Source organism: Ascidiella aspersa, chromosome 2 (genome assembly GCF_963924565.1).
Source record: "Ascidiella aspersa chromosome 2, kaAscAspe10.2, whole genome shotgun sequence".
NCBI lineage: Eukaryota > Metazoa > Chordata > Ascidiacea > Phlebobranchia > Ascidiidae > Ascidiella > Ascidiella aspersa.
Window position 1 is genome coordinate 15840018 of NC_139448.1, and position 23269 is coordinate 15863286.

At 36.4% G+C, this 23269-nt stretch overlaps 2 protein-coding genes across 3 annotated transcripts; both read left to right on the forward strand.

The window, feature by feature from the left end:
- The first annotated feature begins 1775 nt into the window (after positions 1-1775).
- On the forward strand, positions 1776-15771 carry LOC146163962 (dynamin-1-like protein). 2 transcript variants are annotated; one of them, XM_083382621.1, is made up of 17 exons: positions 1776-1910; positions 2104-2239; positions 2666-2910; positions 3057-3194; positions 3647-3779; positions 4351-4495; positions 6759-6965; positions 7106-7226; positions 7485-7631; positions 7887-7976; positions 8308-8418; positions 8545-8607; positions 10029-10119; positions 10757-10917; positions 12411-12520; positions 13380-13539; positions 14399-15771. In XM_083382621.1, the coding sequence occupies exons 1-17, from the start codon at positions 1809-1811 to the stop codon at positions 14453-14455; spliced, it is 2217 nt and encodes a 738-aa protein (XP_083238747.1). In that variant the 5' UTR covers positions 1776-1808; the 3' UTR covers positions 14456-15771. The 2 variants fall into 2 exon arrangements, with proteins under 2 accessions (XP_083238747.1, XP_083238749.1); XM_083382623.1 differs by having other exon boundaries at positions 8548-8607.
- Positions 15772-17229: 1458 nt separating this feature from the next.
- Positions 17230-23269, forward strand: LOC146163963 (uncharacterized). Its single transcript, XM_083381543.1, has 3 exons — positions 17230-19212; positions 21254-21436; positions 21923-23269. Exons 1-3 carry the CDS (start codon positions 17282-17284, stop codon positions 22134-22136), a joined length of 2328 nt encoding a protein of 775 aa, XP_083237669.1. The 5' UTR covers positions 17230-17281; the 3' UTR covers positions 22137-23269.

Consider the following 23269-nt stretch of genomic DNA (forward strand, 5'->3'; position numbering starts at 1 on the left):
ACTTAAACATTAGTTGTTAAAATTGTTAAATCATTAACCCAGTGGTTCTTAAATTATATTTAGGCAATCAAAAAAAAACACTGAATATATTTAGACTTCATTTCATTTTACATATATATAGGACAGGAAACAGCAAATTTCTGAAGTCTATTTTTATTATGACGTAAATTTATGACGACATCTCTAAAAAGGCTTGCCTACACTGGTCCATGCGAAGCAAAATTTTTTTAGGGGTTCGTGGTAAAAAAGTTCAAGAACCCCTGCATTAACCCTTTGAACAATAAAAAACATCCATCTTATTTCGTTTTGTCTAAATTTTTAACTGTATGCTGTTTTGTACGCGGTGGTGCATAACAAATCACGTGATGTTGCAAGAAGAACCTTATCAATATTAATTTTAGTGGCAATTGTTACCCTTAGTCCTTTAACCCAGGGGCGTGTTGCTTGCATAAAATATATGGTTTTAATTTAGGTTAAGTTGTCAGTGGTCTTTATGAAGTCTGCATTATAAGGTGGCACTCACGGTAGTCACCTACGATTAAAAGCTAATACTTTCATGTTTTGTCTTCTTAAAAACTTATTCTGTTAGCAAATGGAAAACGACAAGATACAGGTCATCAAATAATGATTTATTTTTTGCGTATTTTTGAGTTTCCTAAACCCCTGTTATGCATAAATCATAATTCATTTAAAAAACTTTCTTTTCCCAATATCTCAATCTCATTGTCATATTCATGATGATTAATAAAATGATTTCCTAAATAAAAATAGCAACGACATCAAAACACCTTCCCTGTGCAATATCCTATTTTTCCAATTTGAAACCTGCCTAACTTGGTTTAAACAAAGTTTGTCCCAAACAAAAACTTTAACATTACAGTTTTCACAGTTTACCTTGTATTGGCCTACCATATGTCCTTTTTTAGGAGGATTTGTCCTCTTATCTCAAGAAAAGTTAATGGTCCTCCGAGGACGCTCAAAAATGCCTAAATGTCCTCTTTTTTCGCATTTCGAGTTAGTTGCTTATACTTTCAACAAAACTTGAGACGTATTTATTTCCAAAAAAATACTGTAGCCATGAAACATACTTAATTGCTGGTTTAAAAAGGTTTTCCAACAAATTGCCCTACTAGCCCTACCTTCTTGATTGTAATTGAAAACATTGTTACAAACATTACGCCAGAAAAGTTGCAACAGAACCGCACATGTAAAAAGGCCCATTAATAAAGCAAAGGTGTCAGTTTTGAAGGCCTAGCCTACTATCAGTGTCACTGTATGTTTAGCATTCCAGAACCGAAGAAATGTTTAGTGAACTGTTAAAGATCGCGTAATTTTACTTAGCATTATGGCCCATAATGCAAATGTTAAACGCATTTTTTTTTATGCAGCCACAATGGTGCAAAGAAAGAGACCGCTTATTAGTTGGATTAGCATCTTGACGAGTGTATATAATTTCAATGATATTTCGTGTAAATATTTTCATGATCTTGTTAAAAAGTATCGTTCCTTATTGGCAAAAGTTAAGGGAACCATCAAGTATTCGTGGGCTGAACCTGAAAAATAAATTTGATTTGTGATTTTTGTGTCTAACTACCAAGGAAATGTAAAACATCATCAAACTCAAATGTAACAATTCTACTTTCGTTTTACTTGCCGGCAAAAAAACGTCCTCTTTTTGGGTGCTGAAAATATGGTAGCCCTAGCCTTGTATTACTTATTACTCTGCAGATAATATGTTAACTCTGGGGATAATATATATTTTTTTTTTCATGTATAGAATGCATAAAATTACGTAAATTTTTTGAACTATGGAAGCCTTAATTCCAGTCATCAACAAGTTGCAGGATATTTTTAACATTGTTGGATCTGAAACAATTCAACTACCTCAAATTGTAGTGGTTGGAGCACAGGTATTAAATTTCCTAATTTTTTTAATCTAACATATTTAGTTTATGTTTGGATTTATTGTTAAAAGAGCTGGAAAACAGAACATCATTCTATTTTTTAAATCATTCAATTTGTTTCAAATAACCTACTCAAATTCAGTGTTACTCAATATGTTAGTTGCCCTTCTAAAATTTCAAAACATGTGTTAAACAACAGAGTAGTGGAAAAAGTTCTGTGCTAGAAAACTTGGTTGGGAGGGACTTTCTACCACGTGGAACTGGAATTGTCACACGTCGTCCATTGGTATTGCAACTTGTCCACGTAGCAAATGCTGCTAATGGAGTAAATGATGGTAAGCAAAGATTTTGTGTGATTTACTATTGTTGTCTTGTAATGTGGTCCCTTAGTAAGATCATCTATTGTGATTTGAAAAATTGCCGATCAGCGTTAAACAAGAAAATAGAGAGTAATAATCATTACCAATATATTTTGTTTTGGAACACTATATACGGATCTGTTCATAAGTTTAATGGTGATCCTCACTAATGATGGCATTAGAAATTGCCGAAACAGTTGAAAATAAAGCATGTCGCTTTTAACGTCTATTTGGGCCGTTATTTTCACCATTATATTTTGTTTTATTTTAATATTTCATTCTTAAAAATACTAAAAATCGTGTAAAGCTTCAAAATAGTCAAAATGTTGTTATTTTTCACACCTCGGGACGTGTCATGTTACTAAACTACCGATATATAACTCAAAGTATCTTAATCTTTAGAGGAGTCTGACAGCTCATTTGAAGATGCAGAAGACACTAATGATCAAAATGATTCCTGGGCCAAGTTTCTCCACACAAAAGACAAGATTTACCGAGATTTCAAGGAGGTTAAACTGGAAATAGAAAGAGAAACGGACAGACTGGGAGGTTCAAACAAGGGAATCTGTACAGATGCTATTCGACTAAAAATATTTAGTCCAAACGTTGTCAATCTCACGTTGGTTGATTTGCCAGGAATTATTAAGGTTTGTTGCAAACTGTCCGTTGGTAGTTTTGTTCTGTGTATTGCTAAATATTAGGAAACAACTAATTTTGATTTAGTTTCCTAAAAATAAAAGTTCACATTTAATCTAGCTCCATTATTAATCTGTTTTCTTATTTTGTATAAAAGGTTCCAGTTGGTGATCAGCCAGAAGACATTGAGCATCAAGTACGAGATTTAATTTTACACTACATCTCCAATCCCAACTCAATCATCCTTGCTCTGACCCCAGCTAATGTTGACTTTGCTACCTCTGAATCGCTAAAAGTCAGTATTTATATATTTTGTTAATGTAATTTACTGTTTATGTATATGTATATGTATATGTATACATATATATATACATATATATATATATATATATATATATGTAAATCTTAGTTAAGATAACTAATGGTATTACTTTCACCAACTGTTCCAACATAAATTTGGAATTCTGAAACACTCTATTAAAACAAAATATGGATTTTTCAGAATTAAAGTTGAAAAAACATGTTATTGTGAGAAAATCAGCTATCAGAACAATTTATGTGCCATTGCTTTTTAAAGGTCAATGTATACAAGATTAATACCGTTAACTAATATCAAACAATATTGAGCACATAAGCCTTGATTTCGAAACTGGGGCAATGGTATGTTTGTTTATTTAAAAAAAAAGAAAATCATGAGTTTGTCAATACTTTATCATGTAGCACTTTTGACCATTTTTAAAATAACAGATGGCACGCCTGGCTGACCCCGATGGAAGGAGGACACTGGCTGTTGTTACTAAACTTGATCTTATGGATGCCGGCACAGATGCATTGGATGTTCTTTGTGGAAGAGTTATCCCAGTAAAACTTGGAATCATAGGTTCTCATTTTATGTTATAACAAATAACATCTAAAGTAGACTTCTAAACCATTGCACTATGGCGTACTGGTGGCCGAGATGGTTGCCAGGTGTACCAGGGGCAAATGAAAAAAAAAACTGAAAAATACAGACTTCTTTAATATCATGCAACTATCAGGCCTATTTGATAAAAACTTGCAAGAAATTAAAAATAAATCTGTTAACCCCAAAATTCTGCTTGCTGCGCCCACAAGGTGTGACATCATGCTTTAGAGGTCTATAGGTTTCCCCCTGATGTAAAAAGGTTAAGGGTTTTTGTTTGCAAAACTGCAGTCAAAACATTGCTACAACGTTTAAATGTTTTTGTCAGTCGGGACAGTTAAATGAAATCCATGGTTTAACTTTTATTTTATCAGCCTGTATTTTCATTTCAAAATGTCACGTTCAGTTACAATGATGTCAATGATTAACCAGATGTGGCCTTGTTGGCAATGACAGATTAAGGTACTATTTATCTTTAAGTGCCTTATTTCAATACTTCTTATGTTTAACTTTGTAAATTGAACAAAATTTTATTGTCAAACATTTCCAGGCGTAATTAATCGTAGTCAAATGGACATCAACAAAAGCAAAACTATCTCCAAGGCTATCAAAGATGAACAGGAATTCATACAGAAAAAGTATAGCGCAATTGCAAGCAGAAGTGGTACAACCTTTCTTGCAAAGACCCTAAACAGGTAATCTGTGTTTATTGCACCGCAAAGATGTCTTAGCCTAAATGTCTTGCGTTGTCATAAAACCAGTCAGCTTGCAAAGCAAATTGCACACAATATTAGAAACTAGCCTTGTTTTTGTTTATATGTTAACTGGTAATTTGTTATAACTGGTAGCAACTGCGCATTGTCACATCCTGTATGCAACCCGGCTTCACTTGTTATCGCCACCTGTTAGGCTGTTACCCTGGTATGTTGGGCAAATATACAAGTTGCAATTATGCACAAGTAATTTCAGTATGTCTTTCTGCTAAACACGCCTCAAGTTTATGGTGATACCTATGCTAATAAGTTAAACACACCATGAAAGTAGCAGATTGCTGATGATTAGGGCGTTTATTTTTTGACTTGACTTGGCAAAAAGGTCAAAATTTTAAACTTACCTATTAGGTCAAAATTTGTCAAAATTATTTCAAGCCAAACTCATTTTAAGAACGGCACAAAAATTGTTTTCAAAATTAACAAAAACTATAAGGAGTGTTTTTAAATTGTTGTTTTTTATGTTTATTATTTTATTAAATTTAGTTTTAAATTATGCCCCAAAAACTCATTGAACTTTGTTTTTGCTTCAGATAGTTGTGTATCTGATTTGGACAACTGTATTGAACATTATTTGCTTTGTCTTTTTTCGGTGATAATTTGCCATCATTCCTTTTCCTATTTTGATAATATATTTGGTATTTTTTTTAATGTTTTACAATTATTTTTATCTTGTATATCAACCAAACTGTTTGCTCAACAATTTATTAAAATGACAACGTCTTGTTTATTTTTGGCATTTTTATAGTTGTTTGTCTTTTTGATGTGACAAAAATATCAACGATCAGCATTTATGAAAGTTTTGCATAAACCCGAAAAAATAAGTGATTTGTGTTCCACCGGTTGTCATCAGCAAAACACCAAGCACAAGTCACTGGCGACGCCAAGACAATAAATACAGTACTTCATGCAACAATGTGATTAAATCGACGTAATAGCTCAAAATTTTGTCAAAAAAAATAGTTCAAAATTTTTTTTTTTGTGTGTGTAAAAAATAGTCGCCCATATTGATGATATTACAACCCCCTGTCCACTCAATCGACTATTTAGAATATAGAGTTATAAAAACGTTGAGGAAACGATTAATTGCTCATTTCTCACTATATTTGTCGTCTTTTTAACTGACTACACCTTTTAATTTGTGCAACTAGCGCTTTCTATGAAATGAGAAGATTACAAACTTAACGCACGAATAAAAAGTACGTTGTTGTTATGCGCCATGCCTTCTTTGGAAATCTATAAAGCGTCCGCCACAAAGCTTGCAAAATTTTTGATTACATTAACTTCGTCTGTGTTTTGCTTATACTTCACAGATGTATGAAATTTATTTAATTTGCGCAACAATTGTTTATCTTTCCGTAGAGCTTGTGGTGGTAAAGGGTTACTAATTTTATATATGTGTCAAGCCTAGCGGCTTAACTAGCATTGGGATATGGCATAATATATGCATATATTTGAAAACGAGGATGAAAGCTTTTTTTTAGATAAACGAACTTATCTTTGTCAGCAAGTCAATTAATTGTAAGTCGTTTTGAGTAAATGTTAAGGGAATAAAGAAATCGGAAAAATCGAAATAACCTTTAAAATCGTTATGCAAGGTATTATAGATTTCCCTAGAGATAACATAAATACCATAGGCATTTAATCTCCGACAATACACTAAAATTGCCAGATTGGACATAATGTGTAAAATTTTCCTGCACTAAATTAAGGCAAACCAAATGTTTATAATTGTCCTTGCTCATTTGACAAGGTTTTATTAGCTTGCTGTGCATTTTTTAGCCCGGCACCGTTATAAACTGTAAAGTGAGTCTGTAGGAAGTACCGACGAGTTTACTAAATTTTCGTTATACAGTATTATAAGGTGCTACTGTTGCATGCAAGGTTTTTATACTTGCATGTATACACCGTTTTGAAAATCATGTTTACCATTTGCAGTAATTAAATTTGTACAAACAAATTACTGTAAAAAATGAATATTAAATCCAGTCTTGCCTTTGTCATATTTACATTTGCGCTTGGTATGCAAAATGATTATTATCGTTTATTATTTTAAATAATAATGAAAATGTTTAAAAATTGAAGGTTTTTTAATCCAGTTGTTTGACGTTTGGATCCAGTTTTATTTGCAATCTAGTTGCGTTGGTGCACAAGCCAATCTGTTAACCTGAGGTATTTGTTTTTACAGATTGCTGATGCACCACATCAGAGATTGCTTGCCCGACCTCAAAACGAGAGTAAACGTCCTGTCTTCACAATTTCAAACCTTGCTCGCTTCCTATGGAGACGAGGTCGGCGATAAAAGCGCCACTCTTCTTCAAATTATTACCTCGTTCGCAACAGAATACTGCAACACGATTGAAGGAACGTCGAAAAATATAGAAACGGCAGAACTGTGAGTAAATCTACTTACTTACTAGCAATTAAAAAATAAGGTAAAGACAAGTGTTAGAAACCACAAGTGTTGGTTACTCGAATTGCGACATTCGAACGGAATTCCTTAATATTATTTTATGACCTTTGTTTTATGTCCAGTTGCGGTGGCGCAAGAATCTGTTACATCTTCCACGAGACGTTCGGAAGAACTTTGGAGGGTGTTGACCCACTGGGAGGCCTGACAGACCTTGATATCCTAACTGCCATAAGGAATGCAAACGTAAGAACTTGTTTATATAGCACAGGCTTCATCAAAGTGTCAAATTTTGTGGTGCAGTGGCGGTGCTCACTTTTAAAACTGCCGAAACTGGAAATAAATCGAAGGAGGGCAGTTGGACACGGGGTCAACTAAATATAGAACAATTATTTGCTCTAAATAACGATTTACCAGTTTATGAAGATACCATGACAGTATTATCCGCATTCAAACAACTTTTTACAGTTGTTGCGAACTTAAGGGTATTTTTTTCGCTTCCAGGGTTCCAGGCCATCGTGGTTTGTCCCCGAAATATCGTTCGAACTTCTCGTAAAACGGCAAATCAAGCGACTGGAAGAGCCGTCGTTGCGTTGCGTTGAACTTGTCCACGAAGAACTGCAACGAATCGTGCAACATTCCGGGCCTCAGGTTTTTCATATTGGACACGTGGCCCAAACTTTCTATATTTATTTTTATAACTCGGTTTGGCCTATTGCGGGACTCAACGTCGTCCTCCATATAATAACTGCAAATATTGCATTTTACTCTGGACATGTCGTTGGTCCATTTATGCTGAGATTTACTTATGTATTTATAATTGACGTTACGAACATACGTGCTCGAAACTAAATAGTAATAACTCTTTCTCGAGTCGACACGCCGTAAGACCTTCTTTGCTTTTAGAACATCGTGCGCTTTCCTCGCCTACGAGATTGCATCGTAGAAGTAATAACACAGCTCGTTCGAAGACGATTGCCTATTACCAACGAAATGGTAAGATTCCTTTAGTTGTAACTTCGTTACCGAGTTCAAGCATTTTGTTAAACCAAAATGTTTTTCTGGTCTTAATGCTGATTCCACAGCTTCATAAGAGTACACATTTAGCCGGTTTTAACGAAGAAATACAACTTCAACTTTGACAAAATTTAATTTATTGCGTAGCGGTTGTCTGAAACCACCTAGTTTGTGTGATATTTGTTATTTGATTTTACCAAAGAATCGTTGCCGATTTGATATATGTTTTTTCGCTTTAATGGTTAGCGAACTTATTTTTCCCCTTTTAACATTATTCACCAGTCAAAACCTCGCAACATCTTTTTTTCAGGTTTCCCACTTGGTTGCCATCGAGCTGGCGTACATCAACACAAAGCATCCCGACTTCACCGAAGCCAACGTGGTGTCCGAAATTTTAATGACGAACCAACAGATCAGCCACGTAAGATAACACCAAAACCCCAATACCAAAACTAAATTAATTAGTACATATTTTCTCCCACCAACTTTACAATACTATGCTGACTGCGAAAGGCGCCATAAAATAACTGTTACTTTTTATTTTCAGCAGGAGGTCACGAAACGCACAAAAGCTCAAGTTTCCGACGATCCGACAAGACAAAGAGTAAAAGTATGTTTGTTTAAAGAAAAATATAATGTCACACAAAGCCCAAAATTTATCATTCGCCATCCTGAATGAAAATGTAAAGTAATTTCTGCCGTTTATATCGGTTAGTTGTTAATACCGCTAAATTCATTTCAAAATAAATTTTTTAACGTCAATAGGCTAGTAAACACGATGAAAAAACAGACAATTTTTTTTATGCATGACGAGAAAGATGCCAGGAACTTTCCTAAAACCTCGGATATACTCGCGTAAAATGTTACTCCTAATGGTGCAAATGCGAATGGCAACTTTGTATAAATATTGATCGATGTGCTTAAAATAGACAGCAGGGACCGTAACCAACCAATCAAACATACTTATTATAGTCTTATAATCCAGTCCTCCGCAACCGGCGTGCCTGTGCCCGGAGACCATACCCAGGTGTGCCGCCGTGTTCCAAATATTTTTCCTTGCTTGCGCTTTTTAAAGTTACAGTTCAGTCGGAAAATTAATACCGGAACACTAAGCAAACATTATAAACGGAAATATTTCGAATAATCATTACGAACTTTATTATGTACCGAAATAATTTTAAACCTCATTTTACCTTTGCCGAAACTTCTTGTTTGAACTAATGTTGGTGTAAACACAGTGTCCAAACAATCTAGCGCGTTTAATCTGCAATTAATGTTTTTAAACCTTAAATCTAGGAACATATAAAATATCATATCTATTTGCCTCTATAAGGCCTAATTATTTATATATTATTGCCAATGCAAGAGTGTGTTTTCGGAATTTTTATCCATATTAATGCTTCTTCAGTTGTTGTGTCCCAAAAGACCATTTGGGCGTAAAGTATATACCAGTGAACAGTTTTTCTGTTGTTTTTAAAGCTTTTATTGCTGTTACTCGGATATCGTCGGGTTTTACCGAGTCCAGTACCTTTACTTTTAAGTGGCAAAAAACTTTTTTTTTTTTTTGTAAAAAAAATAAAGTTTGAATGTTTAGGTATAGCAAAACGTCCATTTTTTTAAGCTTTTGACGTTCTTAAATGCCTTGAATATTCCTTGTGTCTTTTGCCGTTTTGGTGTTTTTTTTTGTTTTTTTTTTGGTGTGCCGCCGAAGTTTTTAAATCTGTTTGTTGTGCGCAAGTGAAAAAGGTTGCGGAGCACTGGTTAAGAGGTCAACATACTCCAATGTTGATAAAACAATGAAAAGTTTTCTTGTCTTTTTCGCCGTTAGAATATAAATCGGACACGCCTTTAGTTTTACTCCGGGCATAGCTATTTTAATGCGCTATTCGAAGCTTTATAACCCTTGTACAGTTAAATGTTACTTTGTGGCGGCCTCATTAAGTGGCCTGATGTTGTTGTGTCAGAAAAATTGACCTTACAATGCCTATAGATCCACTACTTGTGACTCAACAATGTTGTTATAATCACCAGGGCGGCGACCCGGGAAAAAGATTGTCTTCCAGCGTTCCATCACTAGATGCCGCCCTTCCAACTGCACTTACGAATGGAGGAGGATTTTTCGGTAAATTACATATTATTAGAATATGCAAAGCTTATACGAGCGCTATTTTCGGCCTGATGTAGTAAGTTCCCTAAATAACAGTGCGTAAAATTTAATTACATTGAACAAAAGAAAAAATTCCCAACCGAACACAGGATGCTATCCTAAGTTGACATGAACTAGAAGGGTAAAACAAAGAGAATATTCGATATTTTCTGATGCGGTGTAAACTTGATTATAAATGTTGCTTTAGGCGTAAATTCCGATGAAATAAAAACAACTTTTCAGGCAAAGTCGCACAGACTGTTTACAAACCTTAAAAACCGGTGTATAAGTTAAACCCTTACTCAAGCATTGCGTTGACCACGTACCACCTATTGGCTTTTTACTGTCGCTACATACCACTTGGTTTCACAATCATTTATTTCGCCCAAATTTACTTCGTTTTAACTGTTCCGTAGAAATAATAAATGGCGACTTCTGCACTACGGCACTTGCATAAATCTTCCCAATCTTGTAATAAAATCCGGAGCTTCTCGGACACCACGTGGAGAACTCTCGCATATTGCTAGGCTAGTGTTATTAGAACACAGGCAGGATCACCAGTTCACACGTCCTGAAACAAATGCCATACTGACTACTAATCATCCTTACCCAGGGATGAAGTGGGGTTCGGGCGAGCCGGAGTCCAGCAACCGCAACAACTCTTCGCAGCAACAACTCGCCCAACGAGTGCCCGGGGGAACGCCACAGGAGGGCGCATCGCCGTATGGGAGCCCGTCGCGTCACGTTCAACACGACCTTAACCTTCTCGACAGCGTAAGTTTTTGTTTTGACCTCCTATATGTGACAACGCTTAATCTCGCTTTAAACCAGTGGTTGGCAAACTGTGGGCCGTAGAGCCATTTTTAGTGGGCCTCTAGCGTTATCATGTAGTTGTTGGCCGCGTGATAGCCGTACATTTATTGCACTTTATTTTAAAAGTTCGTGTGGCCTAGAATCTTTATATGTCTCAGCGTGGTTCAGACCCACGTCCTGAGAGCCTGTCGAACAATAGTTTTTGCCCACTTTAACTATATTTTAACGCAAAATTTTTCGCGCTTAGCGCGTATAATCTTGAGAGCCTGTCGAACTATAATTTTTGCCAACTTTAACTATATGTTAGCGCAAAATTTGTCGCATATAATCTTCGTTTTATAGTAGTGTTTTACATTATGGCGTGGCAGTGTTTTGGGCATCAAGACGCCGTGTAAAAATCAAATATCCCGAATCCGCCACTCTTTACGTAGTTGCTTTGCATAGTGGGCCTTCAATAGTACTCAAACGAGTACTTTGGCCCGCGACAATAAAAAGTTTGCCGGCCACTGCTTTAAACTAACGCGGTCGTTAAAAACCTGCGATTATTGGTATAAACACATCGCAACCTGTGGGAGAATAGCTTTTACACACTAGCTAACCTTTATATATATTTTTATGCTTGGGTGATTCATCCCAGTGATTATGGAAACTACGTTAGAAATAAATTTTGGAGCTGGGAAACTACTTTAGATTGTTTACAATAACTCTATAAACTTTTTCTCACTTCAGTAATATGTATTTATATTTTGATATTTTCAAGAAATTTCCGTTTAGTAAGCAAATATTTTCGAATAAAAGCTACTTTACGAATGCTAATATTAAACAACAGATATCACTTGTTGTTTTGTTACGCAAACGTGTGATGTAATGTAACAACTGATCTGCAAAAAATCTTTGGTACCTTCTATTAAAATTCACTATTTTCTAAAAACTTAACCTTTTTACGTAAAGCGTGATTTAAACAGCAAACCATGGTTAAATCCCCATTTAGTATCGGATCGGTACGAATAACACCCTGTCCCTGATATTCGACGTGTACCGATACTACCACTTGACAAAGGTTATCGCATCATCCGATAAATTAGACACCTCATCCGTATGATTGTAAGTTAACTTTTGCTATTGAAGTTGGATTCGTTAGCGCCAAATTTTTTTTTATCTAAACTGGAAACTTGACCCGATATTAACGTGGTTTCAAGGAAATAAGACGCTAAGCAATATTGCACTTCAAATGCAAGCAACGATATTATAAAAGCTTGACGGATTTGTGCAAAGGTATTTGAAAAATAAACAAACATTTGTCAATTGCTTATGATTGATGGTGTTGGTTAAGAAACTATGGTATGAACGTTCAGAAAAAAAGCGACACCAGTTTTATACCGTCCGGCGAATTTGTGTTTTTCGTTTGTTTTTAAGGTTTCCAGTAAACGCAAATGCTGTGCTGTTCATTTTAGGCGATGCCTCTTTCCCGCAACTTGACTTCCCGTGAGAAGCGTGACGTCGACTTTATTCGCCGCCTCATCAACTCCTACTTCCTCATCGTGCGCAAAAACATACAGGACAGGTCGGTAGACAAATTCTGTCACAAATTAACGGCAGCACTTTTCCGCCTGGATTTTTTTTTTTTTGAGACGGTGGTTCGTTATCATAACGGGCCAGATATATACCAACAAAAAAACGAAAAAATGCTGTGTAAAAACGTTTAACCTTGTTACCTAGTTTGTGGCCGTTTTACAACTTTTATCTAAAACCTTTAGTTTTCTTTACTCTCAGCTCGTCTGTCCGATAGGCTGATTGTATACATTTACACATGTCTTCGCATCACTAAGCTGTAATTTTAAGCGATTTATTCTCTCCGTTCTATGACCTTATGTTAAACACGTGCTTAGGCGTTAATTACATGAACAAATCAAGGTAGTATGAAAACGCGAGTCTTGCTTATGAAGTATTCGTGATATGTTAATTACCCACTTAGAATGATCATTACGGTACAGACTTCACTTAATCTAAATAATCAGAGCCAACGTGGTAGCAATGCCTCTGAGTGAAAGCTTTTAACTGACTAATTTAATGCGACGAGGTCTTGAAGAAGTAAATTCAATTAAAGCTCTGACAATACAAATGTTTGAATCAAGGGGGGTTTACGTCTAAGTTGTTGCTTGTTAAAACCCATAACCAAATAAATAAGAAAAATATCCACTCTCAGTTTATGTAATCAAAAAATGTGGTCGGTTGTTTAGCAAGAGCAAGTGTTCGTGTTTCATTGTTTCCATAGCAAGGTAATTTATAGCGGTAACGGCGTGCCACAAAATTAAAACAAGCTCACCGACCCTATTTTTGGCTCCGAAGCTCTTGAGCTTTTCTGGACCCTGTCACCTGTCTGATAAATCATCTTTTATAACCTGTATTCTCTGTCTCACCAGCGTGCCGAAAACGGTGATGCACTTCCTCGTCAACCACGTGAAGGAACACCTGCAGAGCGAGTTGGTCGGCCAGCTCTACAAGCACGACCAGATCGACCGACTACTCACCGAGTCCGACTCGGTCTCGCAGAAGCGGGCCGAAGCCGCGAAAATGCTCAAGGTGGGTAAAACGTCGTACTGGAGAAATTTGCCGGTTACTATCTACTTGGGTAGATGTTGCCAAAAGCAATCTCAAAGGGTCCTTCACGTTAATTGTTGGTCTATATTTGTAACTTTTTAACCCTACAAATTCGTAACGAAATGCCATGTGAATTCTTTTTACGCTAATATTAATTAAAAGGTCCATGACTGTATGCAAATCCTTTTAAAGCACGTCGCGACTCGCGAGCCTTCTCGCTTCTGTTGGGGTGATGGGGTAGAAAACTGGGATATGCACTTTGAAATGCGCTTGCGTCTAATAAACATTCATTGAAGTTGTTTCTGCGATAAAATGTTTGCTGTATATTGGTTTGCTTTGAAGTTTGCTTATGCTGTCGGTCACCATTTTTACCATAGACTTTTTCTGTTGGTTTGGTCCATTACAAGGAACCCATAATTGTAGGCTTGAAATTAAGTGTTTGCGTAGAGTATCTTGAAATTAAGGTGTGCACTTGAGGACCATAAATAATTAAACAGGTACATACTGCTGACAAATAGCATATATGTAGTTTCTCATTTCCAATAATTTTGAATCAGGAAACCTGTTTTTAAAATACCTCCTTGTGTTTTGAATGGAGTGCCGTAATTGTCGTTCAGCATACCACTTCTCTCAATTCATTAAATCTAACGGGTGTTTTTCTACAATTTTTACACCCCGAAATTTTGAGAACCATGCTGCGTTTCTTTTTTTGTACAGTCATAATAAACATGTCGCAGATTTGCTAAATCAAAAAGGCGTTTAATCCAGTACCACTTACTACAGAACAAGTTCAACCGCGTTGACGCAAAAGTCTTTGGCTTATTTTCTCCTTACGTTTCAGGCCCTGCAGGCTGCCAGTCAAGTGATCGGCGAGATCAGGGACACGCACCTGTGGTGAGGCTGTGCGCCTTATCGACTACTACCACTTCTACTGCTTCTACTACTTCTACTACTCGAATTTTATCTTAAAAATCAACACGCGGAGCCCTCGTCGCTGTAACAGAAGGCGTTCTTCGTCTCTGCCACGAAGAAGAAAGCGTGTTTTTCAAGCTAACGTTGCCGCATCTGAAATATAGCATGACGTTGATATAGGAATAAGTGTGTTTCGCTTCTTGATTTAATCGCTGCCCTTTTGTTTTCAGTCAAGATTTTACCTTATAAGGTGATATACAAGGAATATACGCCTATCCGCTTGTCGTATTCTACAGTGTCGAAGCTGATCTGTTTAACGACGTTTACTGCCGTTCACGTTTGTTGCTTTGGGCGAAACCCGGGTTAAAAGGGCGCCGAAAAAAACAAGCAGAACAAGTTTCTTCTCGATTCCGCGCCACTAATTGCCCGTACGTGTATAACTAGAAACATACAACCACGTGCGCTCAGTAGTGTGTACAGCTACACTTGAGTTTTCTCAGCCCGCAAAAATTGAAAAAGTTGCTAAACAACAATAATTTTTATTTGAAATTGTTCGTTTTACTTGTGGCTAAATTGTTCTAATTATGTAATTACTGTCTGTAATGTAACACCTTTGATTGTGAAATGGCGCATAACTTTTAAGGCAAATGTCATACCCTATATATCGAAGCTAAATTTTAAGTATGCTGTTTAGCTTTGATGTGATATTTGTCGTAAGAACATTGTTGTTTAGTTTTAATATCAGTCCACAATTATAATCACCGCTTTCGACGAACAAAAAGTGATATTTCTTTCACAAACACCGTTTTCTTATTCATCTTAACTCCGAGCTATGTGCATGTCTATTCGTATAATTATGAGTTACTTGCCGTTGTGAAATTGTCGAAAAGTGATGTAACGTATCTTGTGATATCGTTTGGGAGCTCGGAGTCAATGTCTTTCAATTCCATTTTCTTGGCTATTACAATAAAGGGAAAAAATTAAAGTGTTTTAACAGAAATCATTGTTTTTCTTGAAGCTTACCAAATAATATTTTAACTTTACACATGAAATTACATAGTTATTTGTGTGAAAGTCGACATGTTTCGCCATACCAAAAAACTACGTGGTTGTTTTAATCTAAAAGATGTGTTAAAATACGATATGGTTAACCACAAAAATACAGCGTCGTTTGAATTGAAACAAATTCTGTTTAATGTATTTTTGTTGTGCTTGCAAATTCTTAACGAAACAATTTGCTTCTGTTGCACTGTGTTGAACATTTGTTGGCAGTAACCATCGCTGTCAGTAGTCAATAAAACGCCCTGCGTATTTGCAAGTGTGGTTCGACGACGGTGTTTCAGAACGAATTTAATGGGAATATATATTTTAGTCCTTGTAAATATTTGCGCTCATAGACGAGGCACGATATTAGGCGCAATGCGCCATTGTTTATCGATGCGTCATTGCAATTAGTAAATCGTCCGATTATGAATATTCTTGTCTATTTGCAGATCAGCAAACGAGCTTAGGAAAGACTGCCTAATCTATGTAGTGAGAAACTGATCATCGTAACAACAAAGTACGATAATTTGTTGGCAGTTTAAAGACAAGGTATATTGCTAATTTGTGTATGTTTAATTTACTTAAAAACAACAATTTGATGTTTAAGTAACACAGCACGAACAAACTTTGTACGAATAAAAGCTGTTTTAAAAGTTAAATTATCGGTACCTTAGTAACGAGAAATTAAAAATATAACAATAAACCTCGCGTTTTAAACTCTGTTTTATCGAAAGTTGATATGTGACGTCTTTCTTTTACCTTGGTCTTTATTTAGGCAATATTGATTAAAATTTACTTGTCTGTGTTATGAAAAAGTGTCAAACTGCGCTCTCCTGATCGTTTTAACGCACGTGTAATAGCAGTTTGGGCGTGAATGTTGATAAACAATCTTCCAAGACCAGCCCAAATTTATGTTTGTTTGATTGGTCGAGGTTGACGTCACATGATATAACGTGTAACTGACGAGGCGTGTCGGAGGAAGGTCATTTTGTGAAGCAGCGCGGTTTAACAATGGAAACGACTGTTAATAATGCTCAAGATAAGAATCATTTTACTGGAACAGTTTAAACTCGAGTCAAGGGTTTAGGTAAAGCATAAAAAGCGCAGCTAAGTGGTTTACGAACTGTAGTACTATTATTAGGAGCAAAGAAGTTGCCATCCATTTTGGGCAATTTGGTAACGCCCATTAGACACCCCCATTGTTGTGAAAAAATGCCCCATGTGAAGCCACGAAGCGTTTTAAATTTGCAAACTTTCCACACTTCTACTCATTTTGTTACACCATACCTTATCAACTATTTATAACATGTTGTAATTCAACAGCATCATCCTTTTCTTACGTGACGGATTTAATGTAAGGTTGTTTTAATTTTAGTTATTCTAAACGTGAGCAATTTTTATAAACATTTATCTAGTTTAAATAAAATAAAATTTAGGAAGTAAAACAAAGTTAAGTAATACTAAGAACAGGAAAAAAATCTGACATGTGAAACAGTTTTGAAATTGCTATACGTGCCAGACAGTAAATTACCACATCAAAACATTACCAACAGTTGTTTACTTAGTTAGGAAATGTTATTTTTGTAAAAAAAAGTATAACATAAATATATCTTGTAAAAAATCTTGTATAGATTGCCTATTATAAGTTGTATTTTTGTATAACACAACAAAAGTATGTTAACTAACAGACCTATTTGATTATTTATGCAGATGGTTTTTCTAAATCAAATTCTAGTTGTTGAGTAATTCATAAAGCACAGCCAAATATATGGATAAACCATTTGGAAATCATAGACGTGCTGTTTCAGAGTGCCTGGATGGATCATCACGAGATGCTGACGATGAATTTATTGAAATGTTGTTATCCTCCGACCGTATTTCAACAATATCTCTAGCACAGACTGCACATCTAGAACAAACAACTAGAGATTCAAAAATTCGACAAGACATTGCCATTCAAAGTCCCTTTCCTAAGTCGAGGTCTTTGCAGTCGGCTGTGGTGTCATCTGCTTCAAGTGAAAACCAAGCTATTCCAAACTCCATGTTCGATTCAAATTTGCAGTTGACGTCTTATCCACCTCCCTTATCACCATCAATTTTTCTTACACAATCTTTTCAGAACACAAATGTCCAGACATATGAGGATGTTCTCTCTGGCGCTCCTTATAGAAGTACCTTTACACTCCCACCCACTTCAGTTGTACCATCCCTTTCAACATCTGATCAGAATAATAAAAATCAGGAAATTGGGAAGTTTACCAATGTTACTCAATCTAACGGAAGCCTTTTTCCTTGGTCTTTTCAGTCAGCTAATGAAAAATTAGATAATGCCTTACAAGACAATGCTAGTTTTCTGTTGCCACATCCATTTGTGCCGACATCAGGATCAGCAAATACACATCCCGATCAAGTAGAAAAGCAATCCATCATGGGAGCTATGAAGGCCTCATTTTCTTCCATACCACGAAACAGCAGTTTAGCCAATGCCTTGAATGACTTCGATAAAACCCTGGACCAAGTAAAACGGATGAACCAAGGAAACAGTATGCCATCAGTCAGTTTTGATGATTTTCATGACAGCGAAGAAACCAAGCAGGTTTTGTCACAATTAGATGACGTTCAAAATGAAAAGAGTGCATTCTACATTGCTGCAAATGATGTTACTATGTCTATGCAGGAAAACCTGTCACCACAGCACACAACATCTTTTAAGTCGCTACTTAATGACAACACCTTTTCTGGCTCCCTTGCTTCAGGCAGTGGCTTCTCACACTTAACCGCACAAGTAGGCACTGGCTTGAGTAGTGAAACATTTGAAAGCTTCAACAGTCAAGCAAATAAGTTTGTCCCTACTGCCATGACAGAACCATCAGATTCAAGTCAGTTATTGCATCACCTCCTCAGGAGAGCCACAAATCAATCTTCTGCCCATAGTAGCTTGCAGCATGGTGAAATCACAAAGAAAGAAATTGTGATTTGTGAGGCGTGTGGAATCAATGAGTGCATGGACCCAACATCTCCATTGCACCTGTGCTCAAAATGTGCTTCAGACCTTGAAAATTCACTGAAGCAATCTCCTGTGAAAGTAGAAGCATCCAATTTTCCAACTGAACCAGTCTCGACTGTAAACACCAGTCCCAGTTGGACTGCTTCTCCGCAGCCAACCACTGGGACAAATAATGGTGAAACAGTTGCTCATCTAATTGCACTAAACCCACCTGCGAACAATGGCACCATGAAGTGTAATACGCCTTTATATATTGTTATTCAAGATCGCATTATTCCATTGACTATTGCGCAGGTACAAACTACTGTGAACAATGTTGTTAATCCTGATGATAAAAAGCCTGTGATAGTCTCACAAAATCAGGGAACCAGCCTTTCAACATCATCAGTTGAAGCAAAACCAGAAAACGTAGCTATGTCTTTTATGCCAATTAATGTGAGTAATCAGCAAATGGACAATAATTCCCAAAAGAATTTGATAAAAATTGCCCCACTGCCAGTTATAACTGCACAGCCTGGAAGCTGTATTATGATTGCTGGACTAGCTCCAGGTCCAGCTGCCTCTCCTTCAACGAGCGTCACTCCAGCCAAGCGCAATAAACCAGCTGATGATGCTTTACGTATACATGCTTGTACGTATGAGGGATGTGACAAAAAATACACAAAAAGCTCCCACCTAAAGGCCCACATAAGGTAAAGTTTAAAATTGTGACTATTTTAATAAAAAGTCATCTTTGTAGCTTTTGACTCTGAAATATATTTAACGTGCCCTTAACACTTATATAAGTTCTCAGTTAAATTATGTGTTTGTGTTGTTTCCTAAACTGGCCAATACAATGTGTTTCTCAACCTTTTTTTGTGGTGTCCCAAATACTAAACTTGAGTAATACAGCACAGCTTTGGCCTAGAAATTCTTTTCACTTAACTTTATTGTAAGTGAACAAAACATAAAGCGGAAGACATTAGCATAAATAAATTTAAATCTAAATTATTTATCAGCAATGTCTTTGAATTTGTTTTACACTAAAATTTTGAAAATATCTCGCTCAAAACCAAACTTAGTAAGCCTAACTCTGTAAACTACTGCAGCCCATACCAAATTAAACAGCGACACAATTTTGGTTTGACCCATAGTTCAAGAAACACTGGCCTAATGGGTTGCCGTATTAAACCCAATGTTGTGAACATTATGAATAGAACTCCCAGTTAAGTCATTTAAACAATAGAAAGTCAATTTCCAGGAAAAGTCGACAATTACTAAAACCGAGGCCTAGTCGAGTTATTTTTAGAGCAAGTCAACTTTTTGTCAAGGTATTGACATAAAAATGTAATGTTAAACTAATAAAATTGTTAAACCAATTTATCTGACCTAAAAAATAGCGTAACCTCAACCTATAGCAATCAAACTAATTTATGTGCAAAAATTTATTAAATAATCCTTAATATAAGTCTTAGTTTTAAACAAAGTTATTTGACACAAAGACTTGAGTGCAAGTCCAGTCATTTTGATCAAAAGACTTTAAGTAAAGTCATTTGAAAATAGTGACTGTACTTTAATTCATTACAACACTTATGTTTTCTTTAGAATTATTTTAAACACGAGTGCTTACATTTTCCACTATTTTTATTCAAGTTGCAACTAAAAAAAATCCTTGTTTTTCCTACTATTTTTAACATTAATTGTTAAGTCTTCATTTCTTTATTACTTTAACAGAAACTTTTTTATTGTTAAACATTGATATTAGAATTAAAAGTGACCTAATTACTTTTTTTATTGGGTATGCAAGTGTTATCCAACATGAGGTGTGCAGCCAAACTTAGGTCACTTGTTAAGCATTTCCAGAGAGATAAAACCAAAGTAGGAAAACTCCTAAACATTTATGAACAACTCTTAAATGTAAACAAAAGCTCTAAGGCCACTTATTATAAGCTTGTGTGCAGATGTGGTTTAGTTGACTGGGTTCCCAGGGACTGCAGGGTCGTTTAAAACACTGGTTTCTTTTTAACAATTTACCAAACAAATTTTTGAATCTTAAGACAGCGAAACTAGAAGGTTTGGGACTCACCTGACTAGTAATGTTCTGCAGACCACAGATATGTAATGATTGACTTGGCTTAGACGACCCTGATTTAGAGTATGCCACTGGTTTAAGAGAACCGGAGTTTAACTATTTCCGGAATAATAAATTTGTCTGTCTTCGGCCAAATTTGCCTGTCTTCGGCCAAATTTGCTTATATTGGAGATTAACTAAAATAAGGTATATATAGAAGTCCACCTATAAGTACAGCCCTGGGGGTGCTAAAGAAACTGAAAACCTTTTAACATGCTGATGTTCTTAATTTGATTTAGAACAAGTTAGTTTATATTGTTGAAAATAAATTTTCTGCTTAAGGCTAATTATTTGGCCTGTCACATTCTTACATAAAAAGTAGAGCGTTTTAGCTTTGTCGCATCTTGGTTTGCACGGAGTACACAAAATCTTGGTTGACATACCTGAGACAACTGATTAATGATCAACAGTTTACAGAAAGTTTAAAATATTGCTAAATGAAATTATTAGAATCACACAAATATTTTTAGAATGTCCCCAAATATTTGTTGTCAAACAAATAAGCCCCGTTTAAAATCTATTTTAGTACCCCCGTTTGGCCTAAAATTAACAAGTGCAATGTAATTTGTATATATTTTTCTATGTTATGTGTCGTGTAACAAGGAAGTGTTTTGAATTTACAGAAGGCACACAGGTGAAAAACCTTTTGTGTGTAAGTGGCCATCCTGTGGCTGGAAGTTTTCTCGCTCTGATGAGCTGGCTCGTCACAAGAGATCACATGAAGGCATAAAACCTTATGCTTGTCCTGTATGCAAGAAAAAGTTCTCAAGATCAGACCACCTTGCTAAACATGTCAAGATTCACAAGTAAGAGCGTTGTATAAAAAAATATAACAATTATTTACTAGAAACATTTTATCAAGTTACCAATCGTTTTTACTGGGTGGTGACTTTTTACTAGTATATATTTCAGTAGTTTCCACTTTCAATTAGTCATTATTTTTTAAGTAAAAGAAAAAATGTGATTGCAAATTTATAAGCAAGACTTTTCCTGTTGATCAGGTAACTTTTTTTAAGTACAATGTTATGTTTCACTTAAAACCTTAATATTGTGATATATTCTTATTTTATACCAGCAGAAAACTTTGACCACCAGAAGGAGTTTAAAATTCGCTTTCTACATTTAAATAAATATTTAACAGTTTTTTGCTGGAAAATTGTAAGCATTTAACCGATAACCATGGCCCTTTCCCCAACAAAAATCACATGTTTAACAAATTAAATGGTTATTTCAAAAATAAATTCATTCAACTTGCTTTGTTCAAATTCATTCAACTTGCTTTGATCTTTTAGAAACAAAGCAAAGGGTAGGGGCGATATGAAGGTCCCAATATCAACTCTCAGCACGTCTCATTCTACAACTACATTCAAACCATTCACGTCCCTACTTCCAACGCGTTCTGTGTTGATGGCCCCAACCACGCCCATTAGCAACTGCGCGACGTCCGCTGTAATTGTGTCAGCAACCAGCCAAATTTCCTTAAAACCCGCGTTAAATCAATCGTAGCACGCCGCCTGTGCTTTCGTTCTGTATTGTATAGGGTAAGTTATTTTTTCTATATGTATTTGTGTAGGATCCGACCTGTTCGGATGCTGTTTTTTTACGCAACCCGCTTTGTAAGCGGTGTATAGAACGTGGCGTTTCAATTGCAATAGACAAAAGTACTTACCGCAACATCTGAACAAGGACATGGGCTATCAATTTAAACCCAAAACCATTCGCAAGTCTGTGTTATTTCTGCGTGATCGTGCAAACGATGTGCAAACTGCCCTGGCACTGTCAACAGTGCATAGACTGGTTGGGTAACGATGACGATGTAAAATTTGTAATCTTGTGTCCGCTTTTGTAGGTAGTACAATGACGTGGCGTTTTATTCTGGCCTGTGGACAGTGTGGAGCCGTTTCGTATAATGTATTTCGCTGTGGATTGCATCATGTTTGATTTAATTTGGATTTGACTGTTTATTATCATTTGGCACGTTTCGGTTCAGTCACGCATTTACCGAAAATACGCAAGTCTTCAGGCGCCTTTCTTCGATGCGCTGACGAGCCCCTAGAACGATTGTACTACTTGTGTTTCTGTTATGAAACCCGAGACTCGCGCATACTTTTCAATTTCGTGAACGACCAGTTCTTTAGGTTAGCTGTGCCCGGGCAAAGTGCGATCCAGCCCAAGACGGTTATTGCTTTTCCTCCGACGAAAATTATTTCCTTCCCTGGTCTCGTGTTTCGTTCCCGCCTTTATGCACTCAATCGCTTTTGATGACGAAACAGCGTCGTCACAAAGGTACCTCGCTGCGTCCAACAAGCAGAGCGCTCTATTAATAATCCAGCGCCTTTCATTTGCGCGCCACACACAGCGAGCGACCGAAATAGCCTACGTCACACCTGTGGCGCGACGGTGACGTCACGCACCCCTCGATTGTCGTAAGAGCGTCGCCCGGGTAACGACGTGACGACACAATGCTTTGCGATATCGGATTTCGTGGTGTCCTTGTGCGACGCGACGTTTGACACTTGGGTCTTTCGAGGTACAAGAGGATCGCATGTTCATTTTGAACAGCAGCTAATTAAGGCTACTCTGGGTCGTTTATTCGCACGCGTGACCTGCGCGGTGTTACTTAAGTTCAGACCTATAGT